The 13,751-nt window shown below is 39.7% G+C and overlaps 1 protein-coding gene across 1 annotated transcript in view; it reads left to right on the top strand.

Annotated features, from left to right (window-relative positions):
* The first annotated feature begins 1,935 nt into the window (after positions 1–1,935).
* The window catches only part of Dcx (doublecortin), a 69,676-nt gene continuing 57,860 nt past the window's right edge, over positions 1,936–13,751 (top strand). The window contains exons 1-3 of the mRNA XM_051141598.1: positions 1,936–2,076; positions 3,669–4,054; positions 10,329–10,669. Coding sequence (XP_050997555.1) covers positions 3,691–4,054; positions 10,329–10,669 — 705 coding nt within the window. The 5' untranslated portion in view covers positions 1,936–2,076; positions 3,669–3,690. The remainder of the gene's footprint in view (positions 2,077–3,668; positions 4,055–10,328; positions 10,670–13,751) is intronic.

Raw genomic sequence — 13,751 nt, 5'->3', positions numbered from 1 at the left:
TTCAAGCTTTGTATTCCTTCATGACAATTTTAACATCTTTTTTGGATTTCAGAACAATTCTTTTATTGGACTTTTCTTGAAATTGATATTCGTATGGCATATCTTTGTTTCTTACTGTGAGCATAATGTGAGTCCTTTTCTCACAGCAAACATTAACTTCCAAAAACTCCTATCCTCCCCCCCCCCCCGATAATGGTATGTTGAGGTCCTGATCTTATATTGGTCTTGCTCAGTTAACAACAGCTACTCTGAGTTCATGAGTGCCATGTCTGGAAAAAGAAACCTCTTTATCTTACTCCAGCTTTAACATTCTTTCATCATCCATCCCGCTCCCCGCCCATGCTTCAATAATGTATCTGAACCTTAGAGGGAATGATAAAATGTCCCATTTTTGGCTAAGCACTCAACAGTCACTTATTCTCAGCACATAGGCCAGTTATGAATTTCTGTGTCAACTGTTGACACTGCAAACAGGAATTTCTTTGACTATGACTAAACAGCCCTAATCTTCAATTAATCTTTAATCTCTTAGATGGAAATACAAACACTTGGAAGGCAGTTTGACACCATGTCCATTGAACAAAACAATAAAATAATAGCCTATAACTTCCACAGACATAATAGGCTTTTGACCAGTTTTAAAGAAGCAGATAATTCCATTCTATGGACTAAACCTCAATCTCCATCCCTTAAAACCCATTTCTCTTCTTATTGTCTCAGTGAAGTTTTATGACTTCTACACACACACACACACACACACACACACACACACACACACACACAGAGTTAGAGTCACATGTGAGACCATACAAATCCTTTTGCCTCTCTCAGTCTAGGATACCTGACTCAGTATAACATTTACAGTTACACACAATTTCTTGCAAATCTCATAATTTCACCTTTTACCTATGTATGATTAAAATTGTGCATATATCTTGTATTTTCATTACCCATTCATCTGTTCATGGATGTCTGGTCTGTTTCCGTTTTCTGGCTTTTATGAACAGAGCAGCAATAAACACGGATATGCAAGTGTCTCTATGGTAGGGTTTAGTCTCCTTTGGGTATATGCCCAGGAGTGGGTAGGTGAAATATTAACCAATACTTTACATCAGCCTAACATGTTTTGGAGAGATACAGGGCTTGGTGTCAACTTTTAATAATCAGGAAGCAAAACAGAATCCAAAATTATAGCATGTTAGAGGCCAGCCTGGGCTACATGGTGAGTTCCAGGTCAACAATGACTACAATGCCGGACCCTGTCTCAATAAAACAACTGAACAAACACTGGGAGGCGTGCCACTTTTCAAGTCTGGCCTTCTTGATTTCTGCAACTATTTTCCTTTGTATTGTCCATTTCCTATCCCTGCTAACTTCACTTAGAAAACAGTGTTGGAGGGACGAGCTCAAATGTTAAAGAATTTACAGATTTTATTTTCTTTGAAGAATGTGAAAGGAAGACAGCCATAATTTCTAAGAAACTTGTTTTGGTTTGCTGAGTCCAGCCGTTAGGCAGATTAGGCCAAGGTTTTAGCCAAGTAAAATTGCCAATTTTCTAAGAGAAAGGGCTAGCACATTGCTCATTAAAGCTTTCTGAGCTTGCCTGTGCAATCTTTTTTTTTTTTTTTTCCTACCCTGCAATTTCCTGTGGGTTATAAATGAAACCTTTCTAGCTGTTAATGCAGGCTGTGAATCGAAGAAAAAAAGCATGTAATTAATCATAGGAGGTTGGGGGGTGTTTGCTAAGCTTGAGTTACAGGGGAGAAGCTGGACAAGGCACTAGGACCTAGAAGGCAGCTATCCACCCTGGCAGGAATTTCTTGCTTGGAGCTCAGACAACAAAGGCATAGAGAGATTGGTTTTCTTTCTCTCAGCATCTCCACCCAACCAGCAGAAAACCGGTGAGTGGAGCTTTCGAGTGATTTTCAAGCAGAATGTAACAGATGTCAAACGGGGAAAGCACAGGCACACAGCTCTTTTTCTCTTGTGTGTCTCTCTTTCTTCTTCTCTTTTATTTGCCTTATTCTATAGGAATTTGATCCTCTAAGATTCTACCTGGGATTTTCCTTTGGAAAAGTGAGTTTGTTCTTTTGTTTTCACTAGGATGTTAATTCAGAATAATAGCATTTCTGATTCTAAAGCATAGCTTTATTTGCTCAGCTTGCCTGAGGGAAATGCTTGTCGCTTGTCTTGAGGAGGTGGGGTCTTACTACTGCAGGTTGTCTGACAGAGACAATGCTGAGCTCAGCATAGGTCATGGTGACACTGGGGGAAAAAAGGGGGAACTGAGCTTGGCAAATACACCAGCTACCAGTTCCCCCTTTATCTCCTGTCTTCCTGGGTCCTTGCAAATCTTTATGTGGCAGTATGTAGCAGCTGAGCCCTCTTGCTTTGTGAGTCTTTTTCCCCCATCTGTGAGATGAATGTTAATAGTTTGGTTTCTTGGATGTCACATTACCTTTGTAAGCGGTCAGGGCTTCGGTTGTGCTATTTGGTTGCATGTTTTTATTGTTTTGGGGTTTTTTTCTTCTGCTGGGGAGGGGTTCAACTGATGGGGGTGTGTGAAATTGAAGCTTGACAAATGACTTTTTTTTTTTTTTGGCCTCCCTGAATGCATTTAGGCAATAGACAAATTTGGAGTGAATTGTCTGCTGTAAGGGCAAAATTTCCTTCCGTTGGGGGAGAACCCCAGAACAATGAAAGGTGTACTTGCTTGTAAAGGTCCCATACGTTATTCAGGGATGCATGTGGGAATCTTTCCACAATTAAATTATTTCATTAAGAGGTGTCACTGCATTGGTGGTGGTGGGGGTGGGGTGGGGAATGAAACACCTGAAAGGAGAAAAAGGATTCTGTGACCAAACAGAAAACAAGAGAAAAACCTAGCTAATGAATAGCTTGCTAAATAACTGATTTTCCGACATCCCCACCCCTTTTAGACCCCAGCTTATTTCTTATGGATGCTGTATAGCAGCACCAGCTTGATGGGGAGAGGGTTTGATGAATAGCACAAAGACACTGGGTATTCCCTGGAGGCTGTCCCTTTAAAAGAGAATCCTAGTTTATTCTGGGGGAGGGGATACACATATTAGAGTAGGAAAAAAGGATTTGGAATAAAATTAACACACCCCTCTTCGCAGTCATTGTACTAAGATGCAAAGACTGCTTCCTAAGCTGGAGATGGTAACCTTGGCTAGTTCCCTGTTTTGTCAGGCTATGGGTTCATTTACAGCTGTTAGTCATGTGGCCATGTGTGAAGTAGCAGATGCCAGTTTTAATGTATTTTGCCCCAAGTTACAATTTGATAGGAGCCACTGTCAATAAGTTCCAGGTTTTTAAGCTATTTCAACAATCCCTTTCAAATTTGGAACAGTGCCAAAAGTGCCACCCCCTTTTTTTTTATCTCTTGCTCCTTTCCCCCTCCCCACCATCCAGTCCTCAGCCTAGTGCCCAGCCCCCTCCTTCTTCTCTATTAAGATCAATATTCCTGCAGGTCAGGGACAAGCAGCAGATGGGTCACAGGCTTTTTTTCAACCAGTTCTTTTCACAGGCAGCAGATTACAGCTCTGGATCTGGCTAATATTTTAATTCTTTTTTTTTTCTCTCTCTCTCTTACCCTTCCTTATTCTTTGCCTCTCCTTTTCCCCACCCCTTTCTCTAACAATCAGGTTGCTGTGGTTCCACAAGAATATGGAACTCGATTTTGGACATTTTGATGAAAGAGACAAAACAGCTAGAAACATGAGAGGGTCACGAATGAATGGGCTACCAAGCCCTACTCATAGTGCCCACTGTAGTTTCTATAGAACCAGAACCTTGCAGGCACTAAGTAATGAGAAGAAAGCCAAGAAGGTACGTTTTTACCGCAATGGGGACAGGTACTTCAAGGGGATTGTGTACGCTGTCTCTTCTGACCGTTTCCGTAGTTTTGACGCATTGCTGGCTGACCTGACCCGATCCTTGTCCGACAACATCAATCTGCCTCAGGGAGTGCGCTATATCTACACCATTGACGGATCCAGGAAGATTGGAAGCATGGATGAACTAGAAGAAGGTAATTCAAGTAGTGGGTGGTGGCTCCTGGAGAGAAAGGGCATCCTTGCTTAGAGTTACATTTTTAGTCTACCTTGAAAGAAACTAGGCTATTTGTTTGCCAAAATATCAGGTTGACTCATGCTCAGGCTTCTTATTCCAAAGTCACCAACAGGACCCTTAATTCTTCATGGGGTTCCAGACTCCACTGAGGTTGAAATAGAGATGGGTTTGCTAAAGCTAAATGCGCCTATCTGCCTGGGTATACAAAGGAAAATCTCAATTGTGGCATTCACTCCAAACCTTGTTTATAGTTAACTCTGTTGGAATACCATGTAGGCCATGAAATCACTAGGGAAAGGAAGACTGGTTGGTTTAACAGATACGAAATTGTGCCCACATTCCCTATGAACTACTGAGAAATCATTTGGGAATTACCATTCATTAGGAATTCGTGCCCCAATGCAGGACTTCTTGGGTATGTTCACAGAGGATTAGACTTTTAGGTAAGTGGTTGCTGGTCAGCTGTTGCTTTTAAAAAGCTCGCTTCAGGGTGTGTCCATGAGGCTGAGATCATTGGGAGAAATATGAAAGAAAGCTGTAGGTCTGTCTGGTATTTAAGGAACACCATTTCTATTAGAGTAGGGATGAGTCAATCTACCCACATCTTTTCAGATCCTCTCTGGATTTTGGAATTGCAACTGATTTTTTGAGTTGATTGCTGAAAACCTTGACAACCTGTATATCCATGGGACAATAGAAAAAACCCCAGACCCTTTTTTTATGGATATTTAGAAAATAGATCAAACTGTAAAGATAGCCTCAGGGAATAGTGATAATGAAAATGTTCTTCCAGCATCTCTTATGTTATTCAGAGCTCCTTCCCTCCCTCCTTCCCTCCCTCCCTCCCTCCCTCCCCCCTCCTCACTGCCTGCAATCTCTGAGCAAAGGTGAATTCAGTGCAAACAGACCTCTAGGGAATCCAGATTATAAGTAGCCAGCAAGGAAAGAGAAAGAGCACATTTGGTGACCTAGTAGGAGTACCGCAGCTTGGAGGTTTCCTATGTTCCTAGACAAAGGACCATGAAAGGTTCCTTTATGCAAGGTCTTATTTTCCTCATGTAGTTGTGGTTTTCAAAGTATCTATGAAAGGTGCTTTGGGCAAGCAACTAAGAAGAGACAATGTCCACATAGTGCCTCTATCTGAGTCTCAGGATTCGAACTGAAGAGTTTTCCTCATAGCTGGCCTTGAAAATCCGTGTGGAGAAGGCCTAGATGATTTGATTATATACGGAGTGGATAGGCAAACATTAATCCTAGCCTTATCAGATCATTAAAGGGTTAATCATTTTAGTGCATATCTTAAAATAAAAGGAGGCCAGCTGGGGTCAACTCCAAACCTTGATGGCTCAGTTGAGGGAGCTGTCCAACAAAGTGGTCAATAATATGGTATGTGTCTTCAGCTGCCGTAGAATACAGATTTTACAGCATCTTAGTTGAGGGATTTCTCTGCAATATCTTTCACAAACAAAGCACACTGACTCTCCCAGTTTGCCTTAATTCCCATCACCTGTGAACATCTGAAGCCCACAATACATGATAGGTCAGAATTCTGAACCAATTGGCATAGTTTTCTGTGTTGAGAGTGAAAATGTTATATTTACTAACTGTTTTTCATATATTTCTCTCATTTTTTCAAACTTACCCCCATCCATGTGTATATGTGTGTCTGTATATGTGTGTATTGAGAAAAAGATGATGATAAACCATCTCAATTTAATCTGCATAGGTGATCAGTGTGGATTTTAAAAACAGATCTGAGCTTTATTCTCATCTGTGTTCTTTTATTTCCTGCTAAATTGGACCTATCTACCATTTCCTGGGGCAATGGTCTTTTCTGATATGTTCCTGAACAGTACAGAATATGGACGGGGATCAATTAAATGTACCCACATTGTCTTCTACAAGCCCAAGTGACTGTGGGTGCCAATGCTTTTTCAGTTGTATGTTGAGAAAAACCAGAGGTATTCCTGGGAGAGCATTGATAATGTGATAATTTTCCCCTCTGTCATAGAGCTAAGTGGGAAAGGGCACTGGGGCAAGAAACATAAAGAAAGGATTTTCTTCTATCTCATTTTGTTAGTTGGAACTACTTATCTAGGAACAGGGTCAGAAATCCCTTTATTTTGTTTACTTCCAGAAGATAAAAAATTATTAATGCACAGCTTCCTTTTAATCTCAAAATTGAGGATGTTAGGAAAGATTCCTGGTGAATAATCAGTTCACAGGATTACAGGAGCAGATTACAATGGGAAATAAAATATTAGGAATAAGATTTGTTTCAAATTACCATCTGTTAGCATCTAGCCTATAGAAACTTGAGGAAATTAGAAAAAAAACCAAGCTTCAGTTTTTTTGAGTCTATGAAATGAAAACAATTATATTGAGAATTAATAATATGAAGTGCTTTCTCGAACACATCTCAGGTCAACTGAGGCTGGACTTCCAAGTTTAGGGCCTCTACATTTATTTTTACAGTCTGTATTGATACTTTTTTGAGTATTAACACCTGGAGAGTATTAGATGAAGTAATTTTGATGAGTCCCTCCCATTAGCAACTGTGATGCAGAGAGTTCTTAGCTGTAGGAACCCTCATTTCTGTCCCCTTTCCCTTTGTAGATCTCAGAGGAACGAATCATACAACCCACTATGTTTCCAAATGATCAGAATAGTAAATACTTAGCCTAAAATTAGATAAAGTAAAAAGAAACTGCTAATCACTCCAGCCTTATGGCACTGATGGCACTCCTTTTGTCTGGTGACTCTAGTCAACTGTCTGCTGCTAGATTAGGACGGCATCAAGGGAAACATTTTGAATCGAAATCTCATTTTTCATGTCAGCCTTTCCACAGCTTCTTGCATGCACCAAGGGTCTTGGCAAAACCACAGAGGATGTGGCCCTCATTAACTGTATCCCCAGCTGGTCAATGAAGGAGATCCATTGGTGGGATTTCCTTTTGTCTTGCCTTTTCCTTTATCTTTCATTAGAGCACCACTCTCCATTTTCTTCATATTTAATCATTCCCTCACCTTCATGTTTATGAACACTCATCAATTTAAGGAGCATATTTGTGACTAGCCAGCTTTTGTGTATTAAGACAATTTTAAGCACTATTAATTGTCCAGAACATTGGAAGAATACTTAAACATTGGACAAACTTGTATAATCTGAGCTATATAGTGACACTGTGTTATCCTTTACTATTGCTCACTTGTTCCAATGAGATGAAACCATCTTTTCACTGACTTATTCTCTAATCACTAAAACAAGTGCATCATCCATACCAGTGGTCTTAAAATACTCTGGAGTGATGCATTGATGGGTATGATAATACAACGTTAATATTTTAATGTAATAATGCAATAAAGTATCATTCAATGTTTTCTTTCTTGAGTTAGGAATCCCCAGAAAAGAAGAGAAAGCCCAGGAAAAAGTGTTTCTTCATTAAGAGATTATAAATGTAAACAATTCTTTGAAAAAATGGGGCCTTCTTAAAGGTGAAAAGGGATACAGATTGGATCATTTTGAACCTAATGGCTTCTCTTTCTGCCATTTTAGTTGTGTTTCCACCATTTCATTTCTCTCACCCCTCATCCCAAAGCAGGTTTATTCCAGCAAATTGTCACCTTGCCTGGCTGAGAAACAGCTTTCTTTCTAGGTTCCCAGAGGGTGGAAAATAGCCTTTGGTGGCTGTGACAGGGTGGAGACTCAGCCGTGGAAAGCGGCAATATGCCTCACCAAGCCCAAAGTGCTAGGTAACTGCTTGGCTAGAAAGCACCAGGCTCTGAAAATAGACATGGGAAATGTTTGCAACATCAGAACAAGGAAACCTTATGTACTCCTCACCCTATATCCTCTCTCTCTCTCAGCTTTTACTTCTTCCCCTTTCTCTTTACAGTTTTCCCCTAGTTATCTGTTCCTTCAGATGAGGGGCTTAAAGATAATAATGAAAACTTAGGAAGTGCTTAGTATGCCCCAGCCTTTGTGCTCAGCACTTCATCACTGGACTTGTGCCCCACAGTGACCCTATAAGGTAGGGCTTATTATTAACACCCCTACTTTGCAGACTAGTGACTGCTGCCAAGGAAGTCAGGTAATTTGCCAAAGGTCGTGAAACTAGAAAGTGTTAGGGATAGCAATCTGACTGACATCATACCAGCTGTTCTTTTTCCACTGCTATGTATTCAGGCCAAGAGTAGAGAGAGGAGTGATTAAAATGTACCTTCAGAAGGTACTCAACATAGATTTGGCTGAGGGCTGAGCCCTGTGGAAAGTTCTCGGGTGTCATATGATACTCTAATTATTTGCCATCGTATTCATTTTCATCTGGGGGTAGTTAATGATACTTGTACTTCAGAGGCTTAGAGGTTTAAGAGGGGGCAGTAAAAAAAGGTCCAGAGCCCTAATAGAGCTACACAGCTGACTCTTCCGAAGAGCCTGTGGATGAGTGAAATCATAAATAAATATAAGCCCTGAATGTTTCTACTCCACCAGTTGTCTGACAGAGTTGAAAGTGTATGGCAAATTATGAAAAACATCTTGGGGAGATGTCCATGAATGTGATAAAGTGCAGAAGCAAGAGGCCATTTCTAGTGTGGGGGGCTTGGCTAGGAATAGACCCCTTCATTTGAGTCAGGATCTCTTTTAGCTTGTGTTCCCAACATCTGGACATGTGTGCACCAAGTAGGGGCAGGGCCAATGCTTTCCTATGATCCATCTCTTGGGTTGTCTATTGCATCAGACCATTATGAGATTAAGCTGTCTTGTGTGCTACCCTCCCACTACACAAACATACTTGTCCCCTCAAAGCTATCCTGGAGATTCCCACTGAATCTTAGCACTGACTGAGAAATTGCCAATTCAAATGACTTAAAGGATTTGGTACAATCAATATTTGCAAAGAGAATGAGTTGCCAGTTTGTTGTTTCTGGATGTCTCTGTGTAGTTATCCTGCTGAGACCAAAGGCAGCAGATGAGCCATGAGACTTTGATTATGTTTAATTTTTCTCTCATTGGCTAGGGATTATACATTTGTCTATGTACTTAGTTTTATCACTGGTGACCGAAAGCTTGATCAAATCGCTGATTTTTGCAGCTCAACCTCTGGATGAACTTCTGTATACCTTGAGGCTAATGTGCTTTACTCAGCAAATTCAGCTCGTGCTCCCTCCCTCCACCCTTCTCTCTCTAATATACTTCTCCCTCAGGCTGAGCATAACTCTCTTCCAAGTTTCTTCAGTTTCTACTACTAGGCATCTAATGTCCTCCTTTTGCCTCTGGCCGCTCTATTTCTTCCACCATATTAGTCATTTCCCCCAGCCCACAGTAAATGTAAAACTTATATTAGACCTTTTCAATTCAATCAGGCTGCAGAATGCAGCCATCTCCCACTCATTAATGGGGGCAGCTGAAAGCAATTGATGGCAGTGGCGCCAAATACACAGATGTAGTGTGCAATATTTAGGAGAATGGAGAAAATGTAAAGAAGGTAGTCGAAAAAGCAACCTATTTTCCAATGCTTTGAGTGTGTGTGTATGTATGTGTGTGTATGTTATTAAGATACTTTCTTCATTTAGATGAGATACACAGTAGATAACACAATTATACATACATTTAGACATTCAACTTATGAGCACACACTCAAACACATACCCATAACCTTTCAATTCTACCAATAGCTCAATAGTCTGTGCAAAGAATGGGTTGTTTTTTGATCAAGTGTCTACTGAATGCCTGTTATGAAAGGGCTTTTTCGTTGTGTTATTTTTGTTCACCTCATTTTGAAATAAAAATAAAGTAAAAATAAATTAACTTTCCCTTGGTTCATACTATAACAGAAAAATGAGACAATGAGTGCAAACATAGCACAGGAACATTAGGAAATGGAGACAAGTTGAACATGTTCAAGTTTACATTCCAATAGCATCATATTGATTGTGGGAATGCCACTTATTGAATCATGCATAGAAGCGTTTTTTAATAACCCTTAGATTTACACAGTTCTTCAGCTAGCTCTGCCATTGTATTGAAGAATGTTTAGGTGCTTTTTTTTGAATTTGAATGAGTCAAGTTGTCAGAGGACTCATTCAGGAACTGAATGTAAGGTTGGTTATTATCTCAACCCTTCATCAAAAACCTTATTTCAGTATGAGTATACTATTTCCTGTAGTAGGTTGATCTGCATCTGCACATCTACTACTGAACTAATCTCCTAACCATTTACTTCTTTCCCTAGGGGAGAGCTATGTCTGTTCTTCAGACAACTTCTTTAAAAAGGTTGAGTACACCAAGAACGTCAATCCCAATTGGTCAGTCAACGTAAAGACATCTGCCAACATGAAAGCCCCTCAGTCCCTGGCTAGTAGCAACAGTGCTCAGGCCAGAGAGAACAAGGACTTTGTTCGCCCCAAACTTGTGACCATCATCCGCAGTGGGGTGAAGCCTCGGAAAGCAGTGCGTGTGCTTCTTAACAAGAAAACAGCTCACTCTTTCGAGCAGGTCCTCACTGACATCACAGAAGCGATCAAGCTGGAAACCGGAGTCGTCAAAAAACTTTATACCCTCGATGGAAAGCAGGTCAGTGTCCATACGTCTTTCATTTTCCCAACTGATAGTCATCTTATACCTAAGCCATTACTCATGGTTGAGGGTCTTTCCCTCTATAGCCCTTCATCCTTAACTATTTAACTCATTTGGAAAGATCTGAAGGACAAAGGAATAAACCAGAAGTTGGTTGCTTTGGAATTCATTCTACTTTTGATTGATCAGGCATAGTGGTCAGTTAGCCCTCAAGTTCTTTACTTGCTAAGAAAAAAATTATTTTAAAACTAAATTTTACAAATTGATATGAATTTATATGCATTATGATGCAACCTTTATTATTCAATCCATAAGACTAAAGATGTGGTTTGTCCCCCTCATTTTTAAAGGATACTCCCAAGTTGTTGCTGTTTTACTTCCATTTGGATGAAAGGAAGTTAAAGTGACCTTAATATTTATATAAAAGAAGGCAAACAAGGGGAAAGCACTGATACTTCTGGTTCATTGTCTTTGCCTTACACTATATATATATATCCCTTTTCCATGTGACATAGCTGTTTTAATTTGGTTCCATGGATGGTTTGTGTGAGAAAAGAACTATTTCAGGATTCTAAAATTAGCCCAAGAAAGATGCTACCATCTGTTCCACTCCAAATCAGGTTCTTCATGTCATTGGTTACACTACTGAAGTGCCACCTATATTAGTATCTGGGAAGGAATGCAGCCAGGCGTCTCCATAGAACAGATGAACCATTCTCTTGAGCATAGAGATGTGTAAATATGTAACAAAAATGTTCCAAGGGAGTTGGAACACTGGCTGGTTCTACTGGCTCAAAAGATCATTTTGGTCACCCATCTACAAGACAAGTGCGGATTTTTTTCAGTCCATAATCCTACCTCTTAAAGTATCTTTGAACTGAACTGTAGATTTCTGTACATCAAAATGACTGATGGGTGTTTAAAAACAGAAGTATGCCTATATTGCAGCCTATATTGCAGGCTGCAGGATTTCAAGTTTCATGAAAGGTTACTGATATGCTATGCACTTGGCAATTTTGATAAATCTGTCTTCTTTCTACTTATATTTCTTCTGTCTTAAGGGACTAGACAGAGAGTGGCAGAGCAGCACACCTATTGTCCTATTTTCCACTCAAGCATGGTCACATAAATCACATGCATCACATCACAGACACATAGCACAAACATTCACACACACACACACACACACACACACACATGCACACACACCATACAAACATTCATACATACAAAACCTACATCCCACAACCATTCACACAGAACACCATAATAATCACACAAATATTACAAGGATTCCCTCACACCACAAGTATTCACATATGCACAAGCCACACTCACAAGTATTCACACATATCACAAGCACACACACACACACACACACACACATACACACTATTAAAAACAAAGCTTAGCCCTTCACATTGGCAGCCAGTTCATAATTAAATAAATTTATTGGTAGTCACATACCTCTTAATAAGCATTAGTGCTCTTACTCTACCTCTACTATTCTTAGTATGGGTTTCCAGTGCTGTGTGAAAATGAATCATTCCTTGGCATTTTTGATTGTTCCTGATAATATGTAAAAGGTAATGTACAACTCTTAAGTAAGCAACCATCTGTCCAATGATGAGTAGATTTTCACCTCTGCAGGCCAGTTCTTTAGGGAAGATGCAACAAAATACCAGGGTATGACAATAGTATGTAAGTACAGAAACATGAGTGAGGCACAATGGACAGTAATAGAGTCAGAAATCAGTCAAATCAATCAAAAGATTAGGAGAGGTATTCTAATCTCCCATAGTGACAAATAACTTTCTGACATCCATCAACTGGAAAGAAGCCTAGACAGGAATTCAAAGACTCAAATTCTAGCTTTTCACTTTTCACTATGTGGCATGGAGCCAATCATGTCACTTTTCTGGGCCTCAGGTTTTGTTTTTTGGCTTGTTTTGTTTTTTCGAAACAGTATCTCTCTATGTAGTCCTGGAGGTTAAACTGGACTTGAGCCTCACAGGGATCCTCCTGCCCCTGCCTCCTGAGTGTTGCGATTAAAGGTGAGCACCCCCTTAGTGGATCTGCTGTTCTGTAAGATGGTCTCTAGATGATATTCGCACTGATCTTACACTAACCTCCTTCTTGCTATCTGAAATGGCATGATAAAAGGCAATTTTCAAACTTGTAATTTTTATTTGTCTTCACTAAGGAGTAGAAAGAAGATTTACAGACAAAAGCAAGGGAACAGGCAGACTATTAGACTGGTGGTAGTGCTGCAGAGGCATGGTGCTGGGCAAGCATGATCAATATACGTGGGTGGTTAGTGTCTGAGACAGCGTCACTATTTTTTTATTTTTGAAAACACTTATGGGTGTTCTTCTTTGTTGTACAAGAGATGTGTTTCACAACGACATTTTTGTGCCTGTATATCTTTGCAGTTTGACCACCTTCACCACCACCACACCACCTTACTACCTTTCCCTTTCCTTTTCATGAATATCTGATTTTTCCAGTACCAATTGTTGAGAAGAAAAAGCAGAATTGGTATGTCTATCTGCATTAAGGAGGTTAGCTTGCAGTCTTCTCTTTGTTGCATCTTTATGTGGTTTTGCCATAAAGGCAATATTAGCTTTATGAAAAGAGCCGTCTCATTCCTTCCTTTTCTAATGAACGTCATGGTTTCTGAAACATTGTTGTTCTTTCTTTAAAGGTCTAGTGGACCAAGGTCTGGGTCTGACATTTTTTATTTGTTTATTTTTAACTTTGGAGATTTTTAATTGTTGTTTCAATCTTGTTGCTTGTTATAGATATGTTTAAAAATGGTAGGTTATATGTAGGCAGAAAAACACTTTTGTTAGTTTTTTAAGGTATAACCTAATTATTTTCTAGATTTCATTGTTATGATAGTTCTGTGTTGACTGTGATTTTATTAATTTGGTTTTTTCTCCTTTTTTGTTACTTTGCCTGAGGGTTTGTCCAGTTCCTTTGCTTCACCGACTTAGTGTTTTCATATTTCTATCTCATTAATTTCTGCCCTGATATTATTTCCTCTTTGATTAATGAAATGTCAACTAATTAGTAATCT

The sequence above is a fragment of the Acomys russatus genome, chromosome X (assembly GCF_903995435.1).
Source record: "Acomys russatus chromosome X, mAcoRus1.1, whole genome shotgun sequence".
Lineage (NCBI taxonomy): Eukaryota > Metazoa > Chordata > Mammalia > Rodentia > Muridae > Acomys > Acomys russatus.
The sequence above is the reverse complement of the archived record's forward strand: the minus strand, read 5'-3'. Positions and strand labels throughout refer to the sequence as shown.